At 43.1% G+C, this 27183-nt stretch overlaps 1 protein-coding gene across 4 annotated transcripts in view; it reads right to left on the bottom strand.

Moving 5' to 3' along the window:
• Positions 1-23718, bottom strand: part of AGO2 (argonaute RISC catalytic component 2) — a 51357-nt gene extending 27639 nt beyond the window's left edge. For 2 of the 4 annotated variants that reach the window (XR_014159493.1, XM_081874140.1), the window contains exons 1-9: positions 23316-23718; positions 9490-9685; positions 5827-5947; positions 4544-4728; positions 3001-3137; positions 2739-2873; positions 1940-2027; positions 1110-1257; positions 195-314 (exon numbers count right to left, since the gene is read on the bottom strand). Coding sequence is in view for 3 of the 4 variants with exons in the window: in XM_081874140.1 (XP_081730266.1) it covers positions 195-314; positions 1110-1257; positions 1940-2027; positions 2739-2873; positions 3001-3137; positions 4544-4728; positions 5827-5947; positions 9490-9685; positions 23316-23358 (1173 nt within the window). In the remaining variant the exon portion in view is untranslated. Of the gene's footprint in view, positions 1-194; positions 315-1109; positions 1258-1939; positions 2028-2738; positions 2874-3000; positions 3138-4543; positions 4729-5826; positions 5948-8958; positions 9018-9489; positions 9686-23315 lie in introns of those variants that run through there. The other 2 variants (XM_081874141.1, XM_081874142.1) reach the window with 2 other exon arrangements.
• Between the last annotated feature and the right edge of the window lie 3465 nt (positions 23719-27183).

Genomic DNA, 27183 nt, shown 5'->3' with positions numbered 1-27183 from the left:
AGCGTCTGTAACCTGAAGCGTCTGTAACCTGAGGTACCACTGTACTGAGCTGAGGCCATTTAGGGCTTTAAAGATCAGCACCAACACTCTGAATTGTGCTCAGAAACGTCCTGGGAGCCAATGAAGTTCTTTCAGTACCAATGTTATATGGTCAAGCTATAAACCAATTCCAGGGACAGAGGAAGAGGACTCACCAGTTTACTAATCTCTTCTTGACGGTCAGGTGCTGATCTAGCAGTTGCTCTTATCATAGTGGAAGTTTGATTGTCTGTCAGCTTCTTTATACACCTCTGTCCTGCCACTATGTTGCATACCTGTACAAAGACCAAACACAAATTAGTTGGGGTTTTTTTAATATCCAGGGGAACAGGCATACTACTCTGTAAAATAGCAAAGAATCTTATGGAACCTTAAAACTAACAAGATAGATAGTGATATGAGGATGTTAGAAACTGTTATTACATTGGAATTCGAGTGATATCCCATTAAAGGAACTGGTCAAGTTCAAAGCTACTAATCTTTGGCAGTACCAACAAGCATTTGATTGGGCCTCAGATAAATCAGATCTAAACAAACAACCCCAAAACATACATTGTGCCTTCATGTGAAGCAATCCCCAAAAGGCATAACAGAGTCCCATTATCTTCTAGGTGTTTACAAACATGCATTACACCAGGTCATTTGAGGTAATGAGAAGCCACTGCACGCCCAATATCCCCATCGAGCCACCCCTTCACTTGGCCAATGCCATAAGATCAGAGCTGATCTGGATAAAGGAAGCAACTTTCCACTGAATAGGCTCTATAAGCACTTTTGGCATTGGTTTTATTCCCCCCTAATATGGAGGGAGATGGCAGCCAATAGGAAACAGCTTTTCTACTCCAGCTGGCCATTAAAGAACTTGTAACTAAGAACTTGTATGTGAGCTTAGATATTTCCTCCTTCCTCCCAATTCAGTCTTCTTTGGTTAAAGAGCAAGGTTAACATACTTTAAATAAATAAAAACATATCAACCTTTCAACTAAACTACTTCCAACAATGGGGGACGGGGGACCAGTTAGAAATATAGAGTAAGGCCGACCCTCATACACAGAAAAGCAATGACTTGCCTCTAGAGGGAGATATGTGTGTTTCTGCTCCTGTCCAACTTGTAAACATGGAAGATGAGGGTATCGTAAAACCAGCTTGTGCCTATCTTTAAAATATTGAGCTACAGTGCATTCAACGGTCTGTCCACTCTCCTGCTGAAGCGGGAATCTACGGAAAGTCAAATGTGAGGAGGGAAATGCAAGTTAGTGATTTCACAAACTGTCCCACAATGCAACTTTACAGGGGCTCACATCAGCCCCCAGACACTATATAATCATAGTACATAAACGTGTTGCCTTTTCCAGCTGCCAGAGACTAAGTGCCTACACGAAGCCACAAAAGGCACTTTCACTGTTTCTACGTTCACTGGCTACAGTCAAACCACGTTATGTTTCTAATAGAGTTTCAATCACCCTTTGAAGATAAATCACAGCAGTTATAATTATCCTTAAATCAGAAAACACTACCCAGATAATGTATTTGGCTTCTTTGAATAACAGTCATAATTGAAGCTCCTACCATGTTTTTCACTGAATATCTGAAAGAAGATTTATACAAGCTTCCAACATCTGAATAAAACCTGAAGGAGCAAAATTAAATCAGCCTAGAAGGGTCTGGAACAAAAGGGACATGCAAAGCCTCAAGGAAGCTGCTTTTTCTGGCATTAGAAGAGGCAATATTTAACAAGGGATGTCACCAACTCAAAGTAACTTCTTCAAGTTCTCAATCTTGTCATATATTCATGGAAGGTTTATAGTCCATGAGCACGAAAGAAGGTGCTGCATCAAATAAGTACAGAGGAAGTAACAATTCTTAAGTAATTGCAAAAAAATCAAAAAGCAAATATTACGTTTGGTGACTTGCTGGTCGTCTGGTAACATTGCATACTCGGTATTTTCTCTTCATTTGCCCGCAGTGAGTGATTTCCACCTTCAGACCTAATGATTTAGGAGCATAAGAACTCAGTTTTGTTTCCTAGAAAATTTACTAGTACATATTTGAAAATTAATAGGGGAAATGGTTCCATTTGAAATACCTTTTTTAAAAAACCAAAGCCTGCATTTCAGGAGACTTTATTAAATAAACATTAACTACATTTTAACAATATGATTACCTTATTTCCAAGTGACTTGGGTTAATGTAAGCTGAACAAAATTTAGCACCTGGCACTTTAAGTAGGCCCCAATCCACACCACCAGGCACCAACCAAGCAATGACCACATTTGGACACCACCTGGGGCACTCTCCTTTTGCTGCCTGCCAGCAGGGAAGGAGCCCAGCTGTTGTGCCTTAAGAATGTTTCAAAACAAGCCCTCCACACATGCTTAAGCAGGAGTGAAAACTGAATATGCTTTTATACAACTGGGTCATAACATTCATACATGCAAAAGCCCACAGGAATTACAAATCTTGGGGAAAATCAAGTCCATTTAAAATATGCATCAATCAAAACCAGTTTGGTCGACAGCAAGAATGTTGATCTCCTTACAGCCCTTGTTTAAATTCCTTTCAAACTGAATGACCAATTCATTAACAATCAACCACATTCTACTGCACGATTGGAGACAATTTACTATAAGGTAGCCTTCTGAAACTCTCAATATTTGTTCCACACAGACAATCATGTTTGTTTCTTTCAACTTTCTTACCTTTAATTTCTTTGGTAAACTTAACCCTTTGGGAATCTGTCAGAGGTTTCTGTTGTTCTTCAATACTTTTGAAATCCAAAACTTCACATACGAACTCAATTACAGGTTGTGCCTTGTAAAATGCTGTTGCAGATACTAAAAATCAAAAGGGAAAATACAGGAAATGAATGACACACAAATCTTACAGATCTAAGAAACCTGACTAAAAAGCACTTACAGACAACGTAAACAAATGCAAATGGTGAAGTGACACAAAACATACCATCAATGTTAAGCATCATTTTCCACAGTGAAGGCCTGACGGACTGATGGAATCCAAACCAAACTTCTCTGCCGCCACCCAAGGGATTAGAGCACCCTTCTGATGCAGTAAAAAAGGACCGTCCCACAGGAGTGTACCTACAAGAGAAAGTGAATATATTATTCAGCGGGGGGGGGGGGAATGGAGCGAGGGGGGAGCTGTATTATTTCAAACACATTGCTGGTCCAACTACACTAGGGTGAAACTAGGGCTTCACGTGCCGTGCACATTGGGCCACTGAAAAATATTGTTGGTAAATAATGTTCAATGGCCCTATGTGCACGGCATGTTAAACCATGGTTTAAAAGCTATCTATGCTGTCACCTGCTGCTCAAAAGCTTAGGCGGGGCTCCTCCCCAGTTCTGCTGCCGGCACACCACAAACCAAATAAGCATTCAATGTCATCCAAGGCTGGGGTCATGATTTGTCCCTTCAGCCCCCACCCCGTGCTGTGAACAGTAAGCCAAGAACAAACCTTAGTTCCCACTTGTGCGTTTGGAGAGAAACAAGTCACAAGACCATGTTCGGGCAACATAAAAATGCAGACACTGGCTTGTTTCATCTGAGCCACAGTAGCAGGACCACGTGGGTGAGGAGCATCACAGAGGCTTTTAAGCAGCATGCCCTAGCACACCACTTATGCTGCTCACTCACATTAATCCAGTTTGTTTTAAACTGTGTCTAATATGATATGCAAGCTACGCCAGTATCTGGCAAGGTCCATGGGATCTCATTAGAATCCCTGTAACCATCTTTGGGACATCTTTGGATTTATTTTTATGCAACAATAAAAAGCATTATGGTTGAAAAAAGAAAGGCATGGACAAATGGGAGAAAGGAAGGGTGCAGCAAAAACAGAAAAAGAGAGAAAGAGGGGTAAACAGCTGCCAGTCCTAAATCCCTGAATCTTTTGTCCTCATCTCAACATCTGCCTTCAGAAGTTCCCTTTAATTCCAGTTGATGAGCAGCTTTCAATTTGCAGGAGTTTTGCATGCACACCTGCCTCTTCCATTCACACAAATAGTAAAGTGTGCGTGCACTAGAGCGCACATCAAGACGTTGTTGGTGTAGATGCAAAATTCCCAAGCGCGATTTTGTTTAGCTCCAGCACTAAAACTTCCCTGAATCCGAGACCAGGGAGAAGAGTCGGTGGAAGAAGACTGGAAGAAATTTAAAATTTATTTACAGAAACATTGCAAAATTTTTGAATGTGAATGATGTTGGAATGAAACGAAGTGGTTCTAGCAATATGATTAGAAGTTACAATATGTGAGGAAAAATAATTAAGGGTAAAATAAGAGGGTATGAATTTGCTGAACAAATTTGTAAATGGAATACAAAAAAGGGAGGTGTGAGGAAGTCATGAAAATAAGTTAAAGAGTGGTACGATATTTGAAAGAGTGATTTTTTAATTTTTTCTTTTTTAATTTTGGTTTTTGTAAAAAAATAAAAATAAAAATAAAAATAAAACTTCCCTGAGGACCTATATTAACATTTCCCTTACCTCATGGAAGGCAAGTGCCTCATTACTACATCCAGCGCCTGAATTGTTTCAAAAGGAACACTTGGAAGACGACCAGAGAGAGCATCATGTAAAGCCTGCAGACTCACACCTGACATCCATTTTATTGCCACCTTAAATATTCTGTCCTTCCCTTCTCCCGGCAATGTGACCTCCAATTCCACCTGCAACATTTGGAAACCACAACAAGATGATTCTTTCTGTTTAAGCACACACTTTATCAGAACGGTCAAAGGGAAACAAACTCTTCTGTATAGTGAACGCTCATTGACAACAACACAAAAAAAGACCCCGCAAATAAAAATTTACTTAGATGTCTACTTCACATATGATTCAAGTGCAGTAATACATTTAAATAACAAAATAAAAACAGAGCAGCCGGGGGGGGGGGATGATGTAAGCCAAGAAAAAATACATCACTGAAAATCCTCAGCAAATTAAAAGGTTTTCCAAGTGCCAGGGAAAGACACCAGGCTCAGTAACAGGAGACCCTCCCTGGAGAGTTGGGGTGCCACAACTTAAAAGACTCTTTCTCGGATCTCCACCAGACTAACTTCTGAAAAGGGTCTCAAAATATTCAGAAATAATTATCCTGGATAATTTTTCTTTTCTCCATGTTGGATCATGTGCACCTTAAGATCACCACTGTGTTTTGGCAAAGCTGTTTTAGAAGCAACGCTTGTGCTATGATGCACCAACTGCAGGTAACAAACAAGGTAATGTGTCTCTAATGGCAGCATGGCTGGCCTTTTGTCTTCCAGCAATCAGCTCAGCCACTGTTCCTGATATAGCTACAGCTGCACCATTAATTGTTATACAATATGAACATCTTATGAAAACCTTTATACAATGTGATCTTTTTATATTTTCAGAGTTGCTTTTCCACAGCAAACACTTTAAAAGTAACTACTGCTGTGTAAGGCATTTATTCCAACAATGAGACATCATCATCATCATCATAATTTATTACCCATCTGACTGGGTTGCCCCAGCTGCTTTGCATGGCTTCCAAATCAAACAGCACAGGTGACACATGTGGTAAGGGTTTTCTTGGAAAACCCCACTAAAGCACTTCCCATTGTATGAGCAATATTGAAATCTTGGTAGGATGAGTTACTGATGAACTTACAAAAACCCTACAAATTTTATAACCTGCATCTTATCACTGAAGCCTTGACACATGGGAAGCATGAAGCTCTGTCAAAATAATGAAATCATACATGGAACATATGGAATCATAGTTGAAGCTGGCATTAAATACTTACTTTATCTCTCCCTATTGGAAGTGGTATAGCTGTATAGAGGTTTTTTCTTCCATCAAACACTGGTTTGCGCTCCCCAAATATCTGTCCTTTAAAGTGCTGGACCATGTGTTCAACTATTTCTCTGGAAACATTGTTCAAAGTGTTAAAATAAGCATCCATCCATGTTTATTAGTTATAGCTTTATAAAAGGATGAAAACTGAATTCAAACATCTGCTGAAACCCATTCAAGTCCTCCATAATAATAATCAATGTACAGATCACTTGCACCTTACTTGTGGATTATATTCCAGGGATGGTTCATAAATCCAAAATTGTGTACAGTGGTGCCTCGCAAGACAAAATTAATCCGTTCCGCGAGTCTCTTCGTCTTGCGGGTTTTTCGTCTTGCGAAGCACGGCTATTAGCGGCTTAGCGGCTATTAGCGGCTTAGAAAAAGGGGGGAAAGGGCTTTGCAAGCCCATAGGGAAATTTGTCTTGCGAAGCACCTCAAGAGACGGAAAACTCTTTCGTCTAGCGAGTTTTTCGTCTTGCGAGGCATTCGTCTTGCGGGGCACCACTGTATAGTCAATACAATCCCTTGAAACCACCCACATGTGAGCAACCTCACCTTCTGGAGCTGGTGCACCAATGGATCTCACCCCACCAGCAAGGCACAGTACTTTTAAGCTCTCTTTTAAGTCTTCCTTACTTGGCTCTGTGGGGCTCCTGCAAGAAAGCTTCCCAGAGCCCAGTAGGCAAAGCAGAGAGCTTAAAAGCTCTTTTTGTGCTGGGGGAACCCTGGGCAAAGGGAGCTTCTAAGTTCTCCACCTACCGTGCATTTAATTTATGTGATTTCAAAGTTGAAATTACATATGTTGAACGCATGTAAGTTGTGAGCTGACTGACTATATCTGTAGAGCATTGAGAGCAATCCATTCATTGACAGACGGGGTGGGGAGGAGAGACTGTCTTGCCTAGAACTTCATGGCAAAGGCAAGATTGAATCACTTTTTTCTGCTTCAAAGCTCAGTCCTGATTAAAGTTGATGTTAGGCAGGAAAGAAAAGCTTACTCATAAAGCATTCCTTGCAACCAACTCCACTTTAAACCATGCCCTTAGCCACAACACATGCAACGTTAATAGCTCCAGTTACAGATAGGTAGCCGTGTTGGTCTGCCATAGTCAAAACAAAAAAAATTCCTTCCAGTAGCACCTTAAAGACCAACTAAGTCAGTTCTTGGTATGAGCTTTCGTGTGCATGCACACTTCTTCAGATACCTTATCCTTCAGATAACGTTAATAGCTATCAGAGCAGAACCCATGTGTTCCATGCTGGATACCATAAAAATGACAGGTTAGCCACAATATGAAGGCAGCTAAGATTTCTTAGCTTTTTGGTGTGCTCCCAACATCACTGGGAGAGGTCACAGCATGCAAATGCTACTTCTACTCCTCCATAACATCTGAATCAAGATAGACTGTGAAAAGTCTGGATTGATGTCTGAATGCAGTGGTGGACTGGATAAGGGCCAATTAACTCTGCTTGCACTCTATGTGGGGCTGCCTTTAGGTTTGGTTTGGAAGCTCCGGCTGGTGCAGAGTGAAGCAACCAAACTGCTGATAGGGGCATCTGGTCAAGAACACATGACACCATATTTAAAACAGCTGTATTGGCTGCCCATTCACTACTGAGCCAGGTACAAGGTTCTTGTATTAATTTACAAAGCCCAGAACAACTTAGGTCCAGGGTAGCCCAGGGATCGCCTGAACCCTTATATCTCATTTCGACCACTGAGATCATCTGCAGGAGCATAACTGGTCATTCCCCAAGTTGGCAAGGCTCACTTGAAAACAAGAAACCGAGCATTAGTGTCATCAGCCCAGACCTGTGGAATAATCTGCCAATAGGAGATTCAGCAATTGTCCACTGTGCCGAAGTTTAAACATCTGCTTAAAAGTTTTCTAGTCCGTCAGGCCTATGCAGGCAATTAAGTATACATGTCCCCATAATAGTTAATTGATGTCTGACTATTCCCTTTAATGTGGTTTTTATTGCATGGTTGCATGTATTTTTGTTGTAAACCACTTTGATATTTTAATGAAATAAAGGTAAAGGGACCCCTGACCATTAGGTCCAGTCGTGACCGATTCTGGGGTTGCGGCGCTGACCTCGCTTTATTGGCCGATGTGGCCAGCATGACTAAGCCACTTCTGGTGAACCAGAACAGCACATGGAAATGCCGTTTACCTTCCCGCCAGAGCGGTACCTATTGATCTACTTGCACTTCTGACGTGCTTTCGAACTGCTAGGTTGGCAGGAGCAGGGACTGAGCAACAGGAGCTCACCCCGTCGTGGGGATTCGAACCACCGACCTTCTGATCGGCAAGTCCTAGGCTCTGTGGTTTAACCCACAGCGCCACCCGCGTCCCTTTAATGAAACAGCAGCATATAAATATTTTTATACATGCAAATATAATATAATAAACAAACAAATAAATAAGCTATTGCTTCTCTTTTTTTAACAGCTTATTAATCTTCAAATACAAGAGCTCCCTGGCAACCCTATCACATTAACCTTTGCAGGAAAGTCCTTCAATTCTCTATTCAAAAGCGAAAGATGGATAGGAGATAGCTAGGCTGCTATTGAGTTTCATGCTTCCAGCTTTTTAAAACAGAAACACATGCAATACCATTTGTGTATACGGTAACCACAGCATGCATGTTAGTGGCAAAAGCAAAGTAATCAGTTAATCCACCAAAGAACTCTCAGATAATAGAGACAGAAGATGTGGAACACTGCCTTAATGAATAAAATTATGGCCTGTAAATATCAGTTGGAAGGAATATTCCACCTTTCCACTTACTGTAGTGGTTAAGGCAGACGACAAAATTCAAATAATAATTAAAAAATCACATTTACCTCCACTGAGAGGTAGGAAACTGAGTAGTGCTAACGTGAAAAAATCTGTCCTGATTTACACCAACTTTGGTTAATTCAGATATCAGCATACAGAGCAGATGTTATCCTATACATAAGCCCAGTCACTATGGCTTGTAAAGACAAATATCTAAAAGACCCAGGAACCTACACATATCTTCATCTGTCATTTTCTGTTAACAGGCAATCTGATGGAGACATGTAATCTCTTACCTGCTGTTATATATAGTTTCTCCAAAGTCCTTTTATACCATCAGACAAATGAGTTCACTTCCCCCTGCCAGTAGGTGAAGACAGGAAAACAAGCAGTTGGTAACATCACCTCTCCACTTAAGAGGCTTGATATCAAACTACAGTACCAACCAGTAAGCAAGCAGTTCAGTACTGGTTGAAGGAGATCAACTGCAGTGAAACTGGTGAGATAGGACCTGCCATATCATTGATACCCATCAAATGCTAAAAGTTTTAAATAAACACAGTACCACCGAACACAGCATAGGGAGAAAAAAATATTTTAGGATGGTATAAAAAGATTTGGAGAAACTGGTTTTGTTTTATAAGAGGAGCTCCTCTTAAGTGGAAGCAGAACAAAGGCACCACTGTTTCTGGTTTACAGGAAGTATACCACTAATACCATCCCAAAGAGAAATAGTTCAGCATCAAAGTTTAATGAATGCATCCTTTTTTAAAAAAATGAAGGAAGTGAAATGTTCAAAGCTGAAGAGAAAGTAAAGCGGGATGTACCTGTTAACTCTTCTAGGGCACTTCTCTGGCTTTATATCCAATTCATAATGGTAGATGTCGATTTTTGGAATGTCCATTTCAAAAAAGTTGGCTTGCAGTTTGATTGATCTCCCTGAAGTACCAAAATCAGGTCGAGGGGGAGGTTTAAATGCATATGCCTGTATCGGAGGTGGCATGGGCGGAGGCGTTGCAAGTACTAGAAAGGAAGGAAAGGCACAAAGAGTAATGCAAATTCCGTAAATGCAATTCTCTGTAACATATATTCCTATGTCATTCATAGCAAGGTAACAAATGGCAATAAACTAAAGCAGAAGAATAATCAAAGTTATCCAGTGAGTTTCCTACTGTTTGTAGCAAAAAATCACTCTTTCAATACAGCAATATAAATGGCTGCAGTCCAAGTATCATTTTAGCAATCCAAAGTACTTTCTCTTAAAACCAGCTTAGTAACAAGGATTTTAATGCTAGCCAAGAACACACTCTAGTGAGCAGCTGTATAGCACAGCAAAGAGAAAGAATGGTCCACATCAAAACTGGGTTGCATTGCACTGGCATGTAAGTAAACAGGATTAACTTGACTGAAATGCAGGAATTCTGGTTCTGTTTTTGAATCACGTGTCTAGTTATTACTCTGCTCAGTTTTTTTCATTATATCGGTGTGATATACAATACATGCTTAACTCAACAGCTGTAAAACAATGCTACTTATCAAAACACAGATTCAGCATATAGATTTATAATAACCAACCAACAAGAAGGGGAAACATTTAATAGCTTTAATATATTTTACTAAAGAGCACACATATACTTTTGAATCAGGAAGTCAGGAAATATAACTGATTTTAAAGTGTGCAGGTAAAAAAAGGATCCACTGATGTCACTATAACATCAGGTGATTGACAGGTGGGTGTCTCCGCCCATTTGTCAGGCTTGGCCCACAAGAGTTGGGAGAGGGAGGAGATAATGATTTGGCCTACCAGCCTGATCCAGTTCCCCACTTTTTGTCTAATAGCTACACAACACCAAAAGCAATCACAACACACAACTGTACTATTAAGTAGTTATTTATTACCATATCCTACTGTACTTCCTATACAGTGTTTATATTCTCCTGAGTACAGCAGAACACTTCCCCTAGCACTTGCCGATCAGAAGGTCGGTGGTTCAAATCCCCACAACGGGGTAAGCTCCCATTGCTTGGTCCCTGCTCCTGCCAACCTAGAAGTTCGAAAGCACATCAAAGTGCAAGTAGATAAATAGGTACCGCTCCAGAGGGAAGGTAAACAGCGTTTCCGTGCGCTGCTCTGGTTCGCCAGAAGCGGCTTAGTCATGCTGGCCACATGACCTGGAAGCTGTATGCCGGCTCCCTCAGCCAATAAAGCGAGATGAGCGCCGCAACCTCAGAGTCGGCCACGACTGGACCTAATGGCCAGGGGTCCCTTTACCTTTACTGTACTTCCTATACAGTGTTTATATTCTCCTGAGTACAGCAGAATACTTCCCTTTCTAGAATAAATAATAGTGGGTTTTTCCTTGAAATAAGTAACTACTAGTTTTTTTATTACATCTATCGCCATATCTCCACTATTTTCTAAATCTCAGTATGCTTCTGCTTTTGAGTGATCGAAGCCACAGTCATTTGCGATCTCCCCTGGGGCAACCAAGGCCACCAGTTCGGTCTGCCAGATCCCTAGCAACCCTTCCCACTCCTCATATGGGAACCAATAGTTCGCATGACATGGGGACATGCATAGCCTTGGTAACAGGGAAGAGAACTGGCACTGTGCTTTATCGATTTGTCAATCTCAAGCTTTTCTCAAGGAGAGCAAATGGAAAATGTTTTTCAAGACAAAACTAAGGAGCATTTGCCCATCGCTACATAAAAGTGCTTTACTTTAATTTCTTTTTTGAATCATGTCCCATGAAACACCCTAAAGCAAAAATGTAGATTTAAAAAACAACTAAAAAGCTGGATTGTTCCAACGATATTAGAGAAAATGTTGTCTAGATGCACAAAAGTTTTTGAATGTCATGAGAAAACTCTTGATTTATGCCTAGTACAATCAGTAATTAAGTCTGTAACTGTAACAATTGCAATTGCAAATGAAGCCTGAGTCTTTCAAATAACAATACCAACTTCAACAGCTCTGCTCACACAGAGAAAGGACTTCAAATGTGTATGATACTACTGATCTCACACACACACAAACACTTTTACCGTACATCCGCAGCCCTCTCTCAAATACATAGCCACTACTTCCTTTTTTGATAATGTGAAACTATTTTAGTAGGAAGGAGAACCGCCAAGCAAGTCAAATGGAAGTGTGGTCATTTTGGTCCCAGTTCACTAGATAAGTCCCAAGATGAACATATTATGATCAATTATGCTAGCAATATTGTTCAATAATATATATATTATTCCCAATTTAAATTACCAGTGGATGGCGCTTTTAGTGCTGTTAAGAGGAAATAATTGCTCCCTCTCTTGCTCTTGAAACTAGCAATGTAGTCTGCTAGCTTTAATACACAAAGATCCTCATTCATTTGGATCCTAAATGTGTCAAATGACTAAAATTGCTGTTTTTATTATTAATTTGCTCTTTCGGTGGAAAAAAATAGCACAATACACTTTTACATACAATTTAAATAATTCATAATCTTCAGCTGCCATAACTTTATTTCTGTTCACTTCATTCTACTACTGTAGCTCCATCTGCACTTACATTTTACATTAATTGGTCATTATTTCAGTCATCCTAGCTTCAGCAACTGTACTGTGAAATTAAAGTTTTTATGAAGATAAAAAGTTTTGAGAAAATAAAACATATTAAATGTATCTCCGTACATATAAAAGTTCCTCAAAATACACCTCAAATAAGCTGGAGTTACTGTAAAGAAAGGTAAGTTTTAGTTTTCAAAGTTCTTCTGCAGAGTATCATATAGAGTCAGCTCTCTAACATTCTTCTGTTTCAAGCTGATAGAGAAAGGTGGAGAAATAACGTGAAATGTTCAGTCCAAGATAAGAAGCACTTCCAATATACTGGCAACTTTTAAGACATCCTTAAAGCTGAGTAAAACTGGCTTTGGTAGACCTTGGTGTTCCAAAAATATTATTAAAATCTGTTGTGCTGTACTTGTAAGACATGACCATTGAAAGTGATATTTAACATGCATGCTTAGATGGCACTGCCAAAGTTCTGAAACGGACTGGAACATTACCACCTAAGTCTCCAAAACAATTTGAACAAAGAGCTATTTGATTTGGGGGTTCAGGGTCGATTCAAAGCAATCCTACACTTACACTGCCACCTTGACACCAGCAGAATGGTCATTATAGAGTCAATATGCTACACAAATGCTTTTGAATTCTGGTGCTGGAGGAGACTCTTGAGAGTCCCATGGACTGCAAAAAGATCAAACCTCTCCATTCTTAAGGAAATCAACCCTGAGTGCTCACGGGAAGGACAGATCCTGAAGCTGAGGCTCCAATACTTTGGCCACCTCATGAGAAGAGAAGACTCCCTGGAAAAGACCCTGATGTTGGGAAAGATGGAGGGCACAAGGAGAAGGGGACGACAGAGGACGAGATGGTTGGACAGTGTTCTCGAAGCTACCAGCATGAGTTTGACCAAACTGTGGGAGGCAAAGGAAGACAGGAGTGCCTGGCGTGCTCTGGTCCATGGGGTCACCAAGAGTCGGACATGACTAAACAACAGCAACATGCCACACAAAGATATTCTCAAGGCATCCCTGAAGAAGAAGAAGAAGAAGAAGAAAAGTTTGGATTTGATATCCCGCCTTTCACTCCCTTTAAGGAGTCTCAAAGCGGCTAACATTCTCCTTTCCCTTCCTCCCCCACAACAAACACTCTGTGAGGTGAGTGGGGCTGAGACACTTCAGAGAAGTGTGACTGGCCCAAGGTCACCCAGCAGCTGCAGGTGGAGGAGTGGAGACACGAACCCGGTTCCCCAGATTATGAGACTACCGCTCTTAACCACTACACCACACTGGCTCTCTGGAAACTCTGCTGGTGCCCACCCATCAGGGACAGTGCCCATAAAAATGCTCATAGGCCACAGAGGAAGCTGATGAACTTAGAGCAACAGAAACAGACCTCCAGCACTGTCTCACCACACTTACAACATTCATGTTGGTATGGCAACATCCCCCTACCTTATCAGCCCCAGTGGCACAGCCAGCAATGACCCTGCTATTGCCAGCTCCCATGCAGCCCCTTGGCAGTTCAAATCTCTTCATGCTGCTCATAACCACTGTTTTATGAACACAACGAAGGAGAGGAAAGAGAACCCAGACAACACAGCACGTAAAGGACACCTGCCATCATTCCTGACTGTGCCACTGGGGCCAATGGAAGAGAAGAGAAGAGTTTGGATTTGATATCCCGCTTTATCACTACCCGAAGGAGTCTCAAAGCGGCTAACAATCTCCTTTCCCTTCCTCCCCCACAACAAACACTCTGTGAGGTGAGTGGGGCTGAGACTTCAGAGAAGTGTGACTAGCCCAAGGTCACCCAGCAGCTGCAGATGGAGGAGCGGAGATGCGAACCCGGTTCACCAGATTACGAGTCTACTGCTCTTAACCACTACACCAAACCGGCTCTCAGTGTGAATGGAGGGGGTGTTGTGGCAACCTCTAGCAATATATGTGCATCTGAGGCAAATCTGTGTGAAAGAGGCATATCCCTGCTATCATGAGTTCATCAGAACCCTCTACAGGTAGCCCCAACTAGCCCAGTTCCACTATGTGCTGCAACACTGTTTCTGAAGGCTACCCTAGTGCATTTGGGGATCTTCCTCCCCCCCAAAAAAGCTCAACAACTTTGATCAATTCAACAGGTAGATCACTGCCATGTTTTGTTTTTGTGTGGGAGTAGATCGCAGTCTCTTGGGAGTTGGACATGCTTGTTCTACAGAACTCTGAAGGGCTGCTTGCAGTCTGTATACAATACTGAGGTACATGACCTGTCATACGACTTTCTATAATGCAGCTGGCTTGTTTTAAGGCAGTACAAACCACAGGAAAATTAAATATATTCCTTCTGCTCAAAGAAAACTTGCATATTACGGAGTCAGACATGCTAAAGCTTTCCATATAAGAATTTATTTATACACAGACAACTAGATGGCAGTGAGAAGAGCTCTAGCCTAGGTTTCTCCCTAATCTGCTAGTTTTCCATGGCCTTCTCTATACACATCCCTGCAGCCTGAAGCAATACAGTGTGGCAACAATTTTATTGCCTCCTCTGTTGTATGTGTGAACTAGGCCTAAAATGTCTTAAATTATTCAAGCTTTGTTTTAGCTTCACAGAGAGAAGACGCCAAGTAAATCTAAGTGGATCGATCAACAGGAAAATGCTGCAGTCAGATGTCATATTATGTGAACAAGAGCATTCATTGCAACAGCCATTTTTGTTTCTATAAACCAGGGGTGGAAAACCTGTGGCCTGTGGGTCTCCAGATGTTGCTGAGAATACAACTCCCATCGTTCCTGGCCACTGGTCATGCTGGCTGGGGCTAATTGGGGCTGAGAGCTCAATAACATCTGAAAGCCACATGTTCATCCCCTCTGCTATAAACAAACAATTATGATATCAGACACATGTGTTCAAACTAGCATTTGCCATCCAGAAAAGAATATGGATTGGATTCAAACTAAGTTCAGTCCTCATGAAATCAGTGGGACAAATTAGCCATGACATAACTGAAGTGAGTTGAATTCAATAGAGAGTAAGTGGTTGGGTCTAGAATTGGTTCCAAAGATGGTACTCAAACAACATAAATACATCAAAAATTTAAATATCTATCCTAACTACATGGAACAGCTTGCTTTTTAGAATAATACTGAGGCTGGCAATTAGTTTTCCCATCCTTTGCAAGATTTAAAGAGAGAAATAGATGGTGTTTTAGTAATCTCTTTGTCTTTATCAGACCAAGTAGCGCAAAAACAAGCTGTTGGGATCAGCCTCCATTAATTAATCAAAAAGTAGAAACATCCAAAGCCTGGGAGAAGCATGTACACATCTCCCCACATGCCAGAAGTGACATCAAAAGCAGCCCAGGTGAGCAAATCCCACCCTGTGTAGGACTCCAACATCTGGCTGCTTTCATTTCATCCAAGATCTGCCACGGCCCAGAGACTGGAACAGCAGAGTGGCAGCTGGAACAGCTGAGGACAGGACAGTGGATTGTATACACCTTTTCCTCCCCCTTTACTGTGCCTCTTGCATCTGCTGCCAGAAGCTGCAAGAGAAATCAACAGCTGCCTGAGTAAGGAAGGCCAACACAGTGAGGAACTAACCTGATGACTGAGCTACTGTATATTAAATGCATTGAAAGCTGCCTTCACAACTTTGGTTAAAGACTGGGGTATAAATATATCTATGCACATGGAAATGTATCTATCTATCTATCTAAGTTACAACTTTGTATATTATACAGCTTTTTATGTTATACAAAGTAATCCTGAAAACCCAATTAATCTAGAGCTTTAACCTGATTAAGTATGAGGAGAAACTAAAATAAGATGTTATTAATTGATTGGCGTGAGGGGTTGCTGAAAAAAGGCTAAAACAGGGATGCAGAAAAGGGGAGGTAAGGGGAAGTCCGGGAAACAAGGTTTATGAAAAAGAGGTTCTGAAATTATACATGTTTTTATGTGTTTGTTCTTTTGTGTGTGATGTTTTGTTTATAATCTATGTTGGAAAATCAATAAAAAATTATTTTTTTAAAAAAAATAACCTGATCCACCTTTATCAATCTGCTGGTAAGGGCCAACACACCATTTAAAACCTGACCTTCAAATAGTATAGTATAGATGTCTTAATGTATTATTTTCTTTTCCAGTTTTAATGTATGTATGTGTATTCTTTCTTTTTTTTAATTTCCTTTGGGTTGTCTGTGGCAAAAAAGCAACTAATAAATTGAAGAAGAAGAAGAATCTCATTTTTTAAAAAAAGTGTTGTTTTTATTATAATTGTTGACATTTAAGTGGCATATAAATAAATTGCTTTCATTTTTTAAGTGGCCATTAAATAATTTTTATATTTGCAGTACAAGCAGAGCTTGTGTGGGGGTTATATTCTTGTGGTGGCTCCCCATTTGTGGAATGCTCTCCCCAGAGAGGCTTGCCTGGCACCTTCATTACATATCTTTAGGTGCCTGGCTAAAACATTCCTCTTCTCCCAGACTTTTGGCAAATTAAACAATCTATGGACTTAAACCCTCTCTCTGTGTGTGAGAGAGAGTGTGTGTAAGGGTTACTGTTTTTGTTTGTTACTATTGTGTGTATTTTTGTGTTGTTATATTGTAAACCACCCCGAGATCCTTGGAATAAAGGTGGTACAGAAGTTTAATTAAGAATAAGAATTTCCACTCAACTAAGCTAGGGGTAGGGAACCCCTGTGGACCAGATCTGACCCACAGCCTAACCTGATCCAGCTTGCTACCTCAGGAGGGTACTTGTGAGTGGTTCTTTGCTTTTCATGCACAGCAGTGGGGCAGCTACATGTCCCCTTGGCTGGCACTAGCTGGAGGAAGGGAGGAACAGAAGAGAACAAGGAAGATGTTCTTTGTTTTTTCACCAGGGTTTTTCCTCTTCTTGGGCGACACTTGCTTAAGGGAGGAAAGGAAAATCAAAGGGACAAGCAAGTGCCATAGGAGCAAAGCAGAAAACTTCCTTCAGTTTAAGGCACCCAAGGGAAACTGAGGTGAAGTGTAACTTTTTGCCACACTTTAGGAGACACTGGCGTGTGACTCTCAACTCACGCAACTAAGACTACACATCAATGGGTTGAGGGAACAGAAGGAAAGAGAAGTTGGGGGGAGGCTATCCATCCATGGGGCTCCGCTTCCATCCACTGGGGTGTGGAGCTGTCATACAGTGGTGCAGCACATAGTTTGTATGCAAAAGATCCCAAACTCAGTGCATAGCATCTCCGTGTAGGAGTCCTGTCTGAAATCCTGGAGAGCCACTGCAGGTCAATTTTGACAGTGTTGCGCTAGGACCATCACTGGTCCAACATGGTGTAAGATAAAGTATAAGGTGGCACCCTATGTTACATTGTCAGTACCAGCCCTGCCCAATATTGGCTTCAACTCCTTCTCCTCACTGAATCTTCCCACTGCTCAAGGACTCTTCTAAGTAATAATAATGTTACCCATCCCTGACCTAAGACACTGGCCTAAGTAATTATTTGAACCAACACTATGTACTGATGGAGAATATTTAGGAAAAAATGGTAGATTTCTTTCATTTGGGTGTACTGCATTGTTTTAACGTGGCACAAAAATATCTATTAGTTCTCTCCAACTATAATTCAGGCAACACAGAGAAGTAAAAAAGTGCACTTTTAAAACAGAATCAAACTCTCAGCATGTAAACTACTGAAAACCATTTCTTAGATTTCTTTTAAATCTTTACAGAAGAAAAAATGTGACACACCATTTCAAGCATCTACAGCACGTGCATATATTAAGCTTATTTCCAAATTAAACCTTTAATTACACAAAACCAAGAACACACAAGTAAACATGCTTTACAGGATTTCAATCCAGCCACCACTTCAAAACACACATTTCTCTCTCACACACCATTTAATGGGTTGTTAACTGCTGTGCTGCAACAAAAGACATTGTGTAAAAAATTAATGCAGATGATACTTTATGGTAAGCAACTTCTACAAAGTTCGGCTTCAGTTCTGGAGAACTCAAAGCCTTATGCTCAAAGGCAATTGATTCAATAAAAAGGTACTATGTAAAGTATTTCAGATCTTGCCGGCTACAAGTTAGGATTTAAGTCCTGAAAACATAAAACAAACATATTGGGTAGAATGTAAAGTCATGTAGTTGTTGAATTCCTCAACTAGGAATTATATTTGGGCTTTTACTGTAACTTGCTGGGACACTTCCCCTTAAGAGGATAAGGGCAGTACTTCTGGATAATATCAAGAATTCTTCAAAGTCTGCATCCTGTTTCAGACAGTGGTCAAGCAAATGCTTCTGAGAAGCACACAGCAAAGGGATGAAAGCAATAGCCCTCCTGTGCTGTTGCCCCACAGCAGCTAACATTCAGCAGCCTCTGAACCCAGAAGGGCTAGATGCCTGCCAATCCAAAAATAACTAATAGTGTTATGTCTCAATAAAGATGCACAAAATGAAGAATTAGTTTACCACTCACTAAACACAATTATGCTGGGCCCATTGCATGTATGCTACTGGGAAGCACCTGTGCCATGAAGAACGAATATGAAGGGAAAATACTTTCAGGCGGTACAATTAACTTTGCTTAGTATCAGGCAGGCTGATTCTGAAAATCACCTATGCATTACACTTCACTTATTCCTATTACATTAATTCAGTGACAACAGCATGAAAACTACTATATAGCTGATCAGAAGAAACACAATTCCTTTCCAGAAGCCTTGCAATCTACATTAGGCAGGAAAGACAGCATTTATTTAATGTATTTATATCCATTTAATGTATTTCTCCCAATCAGGGGTGAAGAAGCGATACAGGACTGGTGTGATATGGAAGTGGCAACTGAGATATTGGTAAGATCCTACTGTATATATCTGAACACTATGAAAGACAGCAGGGAGGGCAAAGTCACTACTGTTGTGTGTTTACACTTTACAACTCTATGGGCAATGTCAGATGACTTCCAGGCATTAAAAATAAATTAACATTTTATACCTTTAGTACAATCAGTGGTAGAAACTGAGCTATGAAAACTAGGAGCTAAATGGCACCTTAAACTTAGGTTATGGGTGCAACAACGGAATGTTTAGGTGCGCTTTTTAAATAAAAAGAATACAAAGTTCTAAATGAATAAACTGAAGCTAAAATATTATGTTCATTTTTCACATGATCTCGTCCTTCTCCTGTCCACACCCTAATATTCTTAAGAGGGTATCTTTTCCAATCTACAGAGAGTAGCTGGAAGTGGGGAGGCAGAAAAAGGTCCTCCTTTCCTCCCACTCTGCAGTTTTAATCTGAAATCTTAGGTGTAGTACTGCACCCTGAGCTCAGAAACTGGTCGTGCTAGTGAAATTCCCTGTCGCAAAATGTACCTAGAGCAATGGGTGTTTTGAACACTGGGTACAATACACCCTACCCCCCCACCAAACACACATACACATGATGGAGTATCTTTACTAAGGACAGGCAGGGAGCTGGATGTTTTTAAATCAGCAATGCTAGAGGAGTGGGGTATGCGGCTAAGAACTGCTGCCAGAAAAGAAAAGTTGCTTTGCTCATGTTTGCCACCTATTTTTAAAGGGCAAGATAAGTGTTTAACTTTGCATGATGGACTGGTAGGTGCCGCAGAAACATGCTCAACCTCTGCAGAATGTTCTAAGAAGCAAAGCAAACTTCTACAATTTTCACAAAACAGCACACACATTTCAGGAGGGGAGACACACTCCTCATTAGAAATAGTGCCAACAGCATCCAAGGAGCGTCCACAGAATTAAAGACTTGGCACAGCTAGAGCGCACCTTGGACTGACTAATAGCTATGTTTTCCTAGCAACAAGCATCAGGTTTGAGAGCAGAGGAAAATGCAACTTCCTCACAACAGAAGCAGTTATTAGAAGGGAAATATCTGATCTGATCTGATGCAATAACTATACAACTTACTGCACTTTTAACATGCTACCTGTCTGGAAGCCCCAGGTAACATGCCTTAAGTGAGATGCCCAGGAACATCTCAAATACAGTGGTACCTTGGTTAAAGAACAGCCCTGTTTACAAACTATTCAGTTTAAGAACTCTGAAAAACGGAAGTAGTGCCCCAGTTTGCGAACTTTACCTCGGTCTAAGAACGGAAGCTGAACAGTGGAAGGGCAGCGGGAGGCCTCATTAGGGAAAGTGCCCCTCAGTTTAAGAATGGTTTTGGTTTAAGAACGGTCTTCCAGAACGGTTTAAGTTCGTAAATCAAGATACCACTGTATGCTAATTCAACAAGAAAACAAAAAGTGGTTTTAGACTGGATAAACTCTGTGAAACCCTAGCTAGTAATATGTTTAAAGGGCCGCCAGAGATGTTAAACTGTTTAAATTTATAAATTTTGACTATATGTAGTATATAAAAACAAGAAAACAATGGAACAGCAACTGAGCTCAGTACACTTCATTGATCCTACACATTATGGGAGGTCAACCTGTAGCAAAGAGAGCTAGTTTGTTGCAAACATATCCAGAAGCAGCACATCTTCAGACTCCCAAGCTGTTTGTCTTTATGCTTGCTTTCTGTTCAGTACAAAAGGCATGGATGCAACATGTGCGCTGTTGTGGCACTATTTTTTTGACCAGACTTGTGGCACACTTGCCAGACAAGTTTACCAGCAGTTCCATACGTTCTTATTTTGGGTAGTTGTTTCAACAAGACAAATATTTGGTACAGAAGGAATAAACAAAATCCCTAATTTCACCTGTTCAGCTTTGATGCTGCATTGCCTGTGCACAACAGAATGTAACTTGCACAACGCACACAAATTATACAGTATAGTAATTACAGTGCCCATCAGTACACAGAGATATTTCCAGTTCGGTCCAGCAGTGAAAATGTTCTCAATCTGAGGGTTGCACTCCATATTATGAGAAGGGGCACAAAAATTGTCAGGTCACTCTGACAACCAGAAATGGATCCCTAACATAAGGGGTCTCCCCTATTCTGGCAGGTCCTGGATCCAGAAGAGATACTACATGGACATAATGTGAATGGGGTGGTGGTGGCAGTTACCCCATATCAGTAAACTTGGAAGTGTGAGTAAACTTGTAACCATACCTTCGCACTGAAACAGAAGTGCAACATTTGGTGTGCAGCTGACAGCAAGATGCTATGAAGACATATGAGAAATGGGGTGTACATATGTGTCTGTGTGCGATATATTATTGTGTTTATATCCCATCCTTCCTCCAAGAAGCTCAGGGCAGCATACATAACATCCCACTCCTCACAACTGTAAGAACCTGTGTTGTGTAGTGGTTAGTGTGGGACCAGGATTCAAATCCCCATGCAGCCATGAGACTCACCAAGTGATCTTGGCCCAGTAACTATTGTCTTAACCTAACCTACCATACAAAACAGCTGTAAAGATAACGTGGAGCTGAAGAAGCACGTACATCACCTTGGGTGTCTGAAGGAAAGGCAGGATATAAATCTAATGCATAAATATCTGTAAGCGAGGATGAATGGCCCAAGGTTGGTCAGCTTCATGCCTGAGTGGGGATTTGAACCTCTGTCTCCCTAATCCAGCACATCACACTAACCCAAATGCATATATGCATTTGCACACACACATGTGTAACAGTATGTGCGTGTGTGCGCATAAACAAAAACATACATTTATAATGTATATAGTGATATATAGACACACAGACACACACATTCCCACAAGTATCTTGTTGGTCACTGTGAGAACAGGATGCTGGACTAGATGAGCCACCAGCCTGATCCAGCAGAGCTTTTCTTATGCTTCTTCTATATGTGTGCATAAATAGAATCATAGAATTGTAGAGCTGCAAGGGACCCCAGGGTCATCTAGTCCAACCCCCTGCAATGCAGGAATAAATGGTGGACATTATATATGTGGTGTTGCATACACATACATACAAATATAAAGGCAAGTCCACAGTGGTTCTGTTTTAGCACCTGCGGGTCTCTTGGATGGCAGCTAATGGAGCATAACAGTAGTAGTGAATTGAACTCTTTTCACATCCAGCCCAGGCAAAGAAACTCCTGCCACCATCTCCCCTACCTAGACCCTGTCTGCCCCCATCACCCACCCCACCTTTTTGCCAATGCCCATTGTTCGGCTTCACTCTCTTAAAACTGCAAACCGGCCGGGGGTCCCCCATTACAACAGAGAAAGGCAACCGCAACACGGCGAGGGCAGCCACTACCAAAACACAAAGGAGGCAGCCATACAAAACACACACACACACACACACACAGGCGCCCCCTTAATTTATTTATTTTTCCACTTCCCTCTTTCCCGCCCCCCCCCGCCAGGGGCCCTGATGCTTCGCGACCACCCAACACGCCCCCCACACACACACCAGGGGGTCTCTCAGGCGGCCCATCCCTCCCTCGCAACCGGTCTAGGGGGGGGGGGAGGCGTTGTGCGTGTGCGCGTGCTTTTCACTTTAAAAAAACCAATTGCGGGAAAAGGGAGGAGGGGGACCCGAAGTGCAAGTCTGTGTGCAAGTGGTTTTTATTACTTTTATTTATTTTTAAAGGAGCCTCGCGAAGCGCAGCCCCCTCCCTCCCCCCCCCCGACTCCACAGCTGAGGTAAAAAAAGCGGGCGAGAGGAGCCTTAAAAAAAAACCCTCTTCTCCCTCGACCCGCAACCCACACCCTCCCGCTGCTGCTGCTGCTGCCGCCGCCCTCCTCCTCCTCTTTCCGGGTCTCGCCCAGGCAGCTGGCGGAGGAGGAGGAGAGCCGGCAGCGAGGCCGGGCGGCTGAGGCGAGACCGCCGGCGGCGGCGGCCGCTCTGAGGGAAACGTACCGAGCGCCCCCTCACAGAGCCCGGCCGCGCGAGAGGGAGCGCGCGCACCTCCCTCCCTCTGCCCCCTCCCTCCCGAGAGACCGTTGGCGGCGCCTCGTGCGCCTCCTTCGCTGCTGCTGCTGCTGCTTCTCCTCCTCTCTCTTTCTCCTCACAAACCCGGTTCCCGCCTCAGCGCTGCCCACCCATTTTTTGCGGGGGGGGGGAGAGGGAGAAGCGCCGCCTTTCTCTCCGATCCCTCGTGGAAAACTGGCGGGGTTTGCGGGGGGGGGGGGGAATAGAAGCGGCAGCTCACTCACCGGGTCCCGCGGCGACGGGGGCCGCTCCCCCCGCCGTGTACATGGCGGCGGCCCTCGGGCGGGCGGCGTGGCGCCCTTTTCTTCTTCTATGAGGAGAGCAGCGGCGGCGGGCGGGGAGGGGGGAGGCGAGGCGGCGGCAGGGAAAATAATAATAATGGTGAGGATGATAATGAAATAAAAATAAAGCCCGCCTTCTCCTCCTCTTCTTCTTCTTCCTCCTCCTCCTCCTCCTCCTCCCTCGTCGGCTGGAGCTCCGCTGCCGAGGCCCCCCCGCCAAACTCCGGCGCCAGGCGCGATGATGGTGGCTTTGCTGAGGGCGGAGGGAGCCGAGCTGAGGCGAGGCGGGCAGGGCCCGAGAGGAGGAGCCGGCGGAGGAGGCCGCGGCGGAGGGCGGAGCCGGCGGAGAAGGAGGCCGCGGCGGCGGCGCGCGGCGGCGGCGAAGCCAGACGCTCCGCCCCGTCAGGCGCCGGCCCTCCTCCGCTCCCGGCTTTCGTTTCCTCCCCTCACGCAGCGGCGGTGGCGGCCCCGTTGCCTCAGATGCCCTCGTCGCACCGTGTGCCTCGCCGCCTCACGTAGCACTTTTAAACTTAAAAAAACCCACACACACAAGCCAAAATCTTTTTTTTCCCCCAAGAAGACCAGGCGCTGGAATGTTTTTGAAGCGAGAAACAAGAAGAGAGCATGAGGGGAAGGGGGTTTTGTTTTTTGCGTGTGTGCGCGTACTTTTTAAAATCACCTCACACTTTCGGGTTCGACAAAGATGGTCAAAAAGCCCCACCGAGACTCCAGCTCAGTGGTTCTCAAAACTTTTTTTTTCTCCCTCTGAGCTGCGCTTTCGGAATAAAAATGTGCTCGCGCCACGACCATTTTTTTTCATTGACAAGAAAGTAAAACGGAAAGGAGCGACACACAGCAGTGCTTGAATTAGGACATAAAACACCACTGCTTTGTAATACGGCCACGAGACATCCAGAAAATAGAAAACGATGCGGCTACTTAAGAGCATTCCCAAAATATAATATTGATTGTCCTTGAACCTTCCCGCCACACCACGGTGTTGCACAGCACCCTTTGACAACCAACTGGAACACGAGTCTCTTTCTTGAGGGTGGGGAGAGACCCTAAATGGCAGCAGTTCAGCAATGTCACATCCAGAAAGCCACTATATAGTAACCTAGTTTTCAGACATGACATAAGCTCTTCTTGCTGCGAGTTAAAGAAACGAAGATGTTGAAGAGAAAAAAAAGTTGTTGCTGGTGATAAATATCAAATGATGGTGAGATTTGAAGGCAGATACTACAATCCAGTCCAACTATGCCCATTTACAAAATACTATTTTTTGGCACCGGTTTCTGAGTCTTTTCAGTGGTATTGTCCCATCTATGAAAGAATGCCTCAACCCCAAGAAGATCATCTCATACCTATGTTACTGTCTCTTTCCACCAAGTGAACTCTTTGTAATGTTGGGTTATCCCTAACAATTGGTTTTTGTGTTCTGGAGCGATTCTGACCTCCCTGCCAGAATAGAGTGGGACTGTTACTTCTCTTGATCTGAACATTATACTTCTGTTGATGCATTAGCTTTTTTGCAGCTGCATCACACCGTTGACTCATGTTAAGCTTGTGGTCCACCAAGACCCCTGGATTCTTTAAGTCATGGTTTAGCCCATCTTATATTTGTGCATTTATTTATTCCTGCCTAAGTGCAGGACCTTACATTTGTCCCTGTTGAAATTAATTTTGTTAACTTGGGCCCAGTTCTCCAATCTGTTGAAGTCATTTTGTATACTGATTCTGTCTTCTGTGGCATTAGGTACCTCTCCCAGTTTGTTATCTGCAAATTTGATAAACATTCCCTCAATTCCTTCATCCAAGTCATTTGCAAAGAGGTTGACCAACCCAGGACAGAACCCTGCAGCATCCCACTTGTCACTTTTTTCCCAGGATAAGGAACCGATAATGAATACTCTTTAGGTTTGGTCAGTTAACCAGCTACAAATCCACCTAACAGTTTACCTCGTTCAACCCACATTTTCTCATTCTCAGAATTTCCAGAAATTATGCCTAAATAAATGCAAGATATCTCTAGTGCCCATACATAGGCACACACACAGGGAAGCTAATGTGAGCTTTTTTAACAGTTCCTAGGACAATTACGTTTTCTGCCTTATTTGCAGTACAGTATAATGAACATAGGAAGCTGCCTTGTACTGAATCAGACCATTAGTCTGTTGATCTCAGTATTGCCTCTTCTGTCAGCTGCTCTACTTGAAGATGCTGGTGGAGATTGAACCCAAGACCTTTTACATGCCACTTCTGAAGCTGGGGCAACAAGGTTGTGGCATAATGAGGCTGTCACTTTACCTATTAGCCTGGAAGTGTTACTAAGGTCTAGAAGGCAGCAAGTTGCTGTGACCTTTCAGCGACATTAAACTGCAAAGGTGCAAAGTTGGCAACCCAGTCACAGCCCCCTAGTCTTGCTGGCTAGAGCTTCGGTTGCTGGCTTGGCAAGCAACTGCATTGAACCCAGGCCAGAAACCGCTATAGGTGTGGGAGCAGTTTCAAAGCCATAGCTGACCCACCAAGCCATGCTGCTGGGGCCCAGTTCCTTGATTGGAAGAGAGGGAGGCCAAGAGAACTTTGAAAGCAGGTGGAATGACTGAGGACACATCAACCCAGCAGCCACCACTCCATCCTCCAGCCATGTCAGACATACAGTGGTACCTCAGGTTGAATACGCTTCAGATTACATATGCTTCAGGTTACAGACTCCGCTAACCCAGAAATAGTACCTCAGGTTAAGAACTTTGCTTCAGGATGAGAACAGAAATCGTGCTCCGGCGGCGCAGCGGCCCCATTAGCTAAAGTGGTGCTTCAGGTTAAGAACAGTTTCAGGTTAAGAACGGACCTCTGGAACTAATTAAGTACTTAACCTGAGGTACCACTGTATCCTGCTAAAGAGGCATGGCTTGTGTGTTTCGTCTTAGGCCCTGTCATTACTATACATTTAAAGCACTATGATACCACTTTAAACTGTCCTGGCTTCCCTCCAGTGAATCCTGGGAATTATAGTTTGTTATGAGTGATGAGAGTTATTGGGGGGGACGGGACCCCGTTATCCTCAGAGAGGTATACTTGACCCTAGGAACTGGGGGAAACTTAGGAAACTTAAAAGTCCTAGCAGGGCAAAGCAGGAAATTCCCACCGAGAAGATATTGGAGTGTGATGTGGGGTGATCACATACCCAAATTATTCCCCTCCTTCCAATTAGCACTTTTCCCTCGAAAAATCAGGTTTTTGTCCTCCCTCCCTCCTAGTCCTATTTCCCCTCCCCATAGCCCAATCCTGAGCAGAGAACGATCTCTGAGCATTGGCGCGTGTTGCTAAGGTAGCCCTCTCAGCAGTGGCGCCAAAGGGCCAGTCAACTTTGCCTGCATTTCTGCCAGGCAGGAAAAAAAGAAAGAGACAAAGGCTTGAGCGACGCAGCGTTGATCGGGAGGCAGCGGTGTGTCTGTGGCGGGAGGGGGGTGGAGTTTGGCCGGCCCTGCTTACTTCAATGAGCCCAGGACTGTGAATGGGGCCCCTCTAAGAGTTTAAAAAACAGCTGCCCGCCCCCTTCCTCCTCCGCTATTGGCTGACTCCCACGCCGCCTAGCAACGGAGCAACAACCCAGCCTTAAAAGCGTTCCCATCCTCAGGCGACATGCGCACAAGAGGTAGCGGCGGGGTTCGGACCGGCTCGCGGAACAGCCTTCGACTTCCGGTGGCCATCTTTGTTGGTGGAAGCGGCTCCGCTTGCGTGGGTGGCTCAAAGGAGGCACTGCGCAGGCGCTGAACAGGAACATACATTGGTTGGCTTTGATGTTTCG

This window comes from Podarcis erhardii (assembly GCF_964252035.2).
Source record: "Podarcis erhardii genome assembly, chromosome: 8".
Lineage (NCBI taxonomy): Eukaryota > Metazoa > Chordata > Lepidosauria > Squamata > Lacertidae > Podarcis > Podarcis erhardii.
The sequence above is the reverse complement of the archived record's forward strand: the minus strand, read 5'-3'. Positions and strand labels throughout refer to the sequence as shown.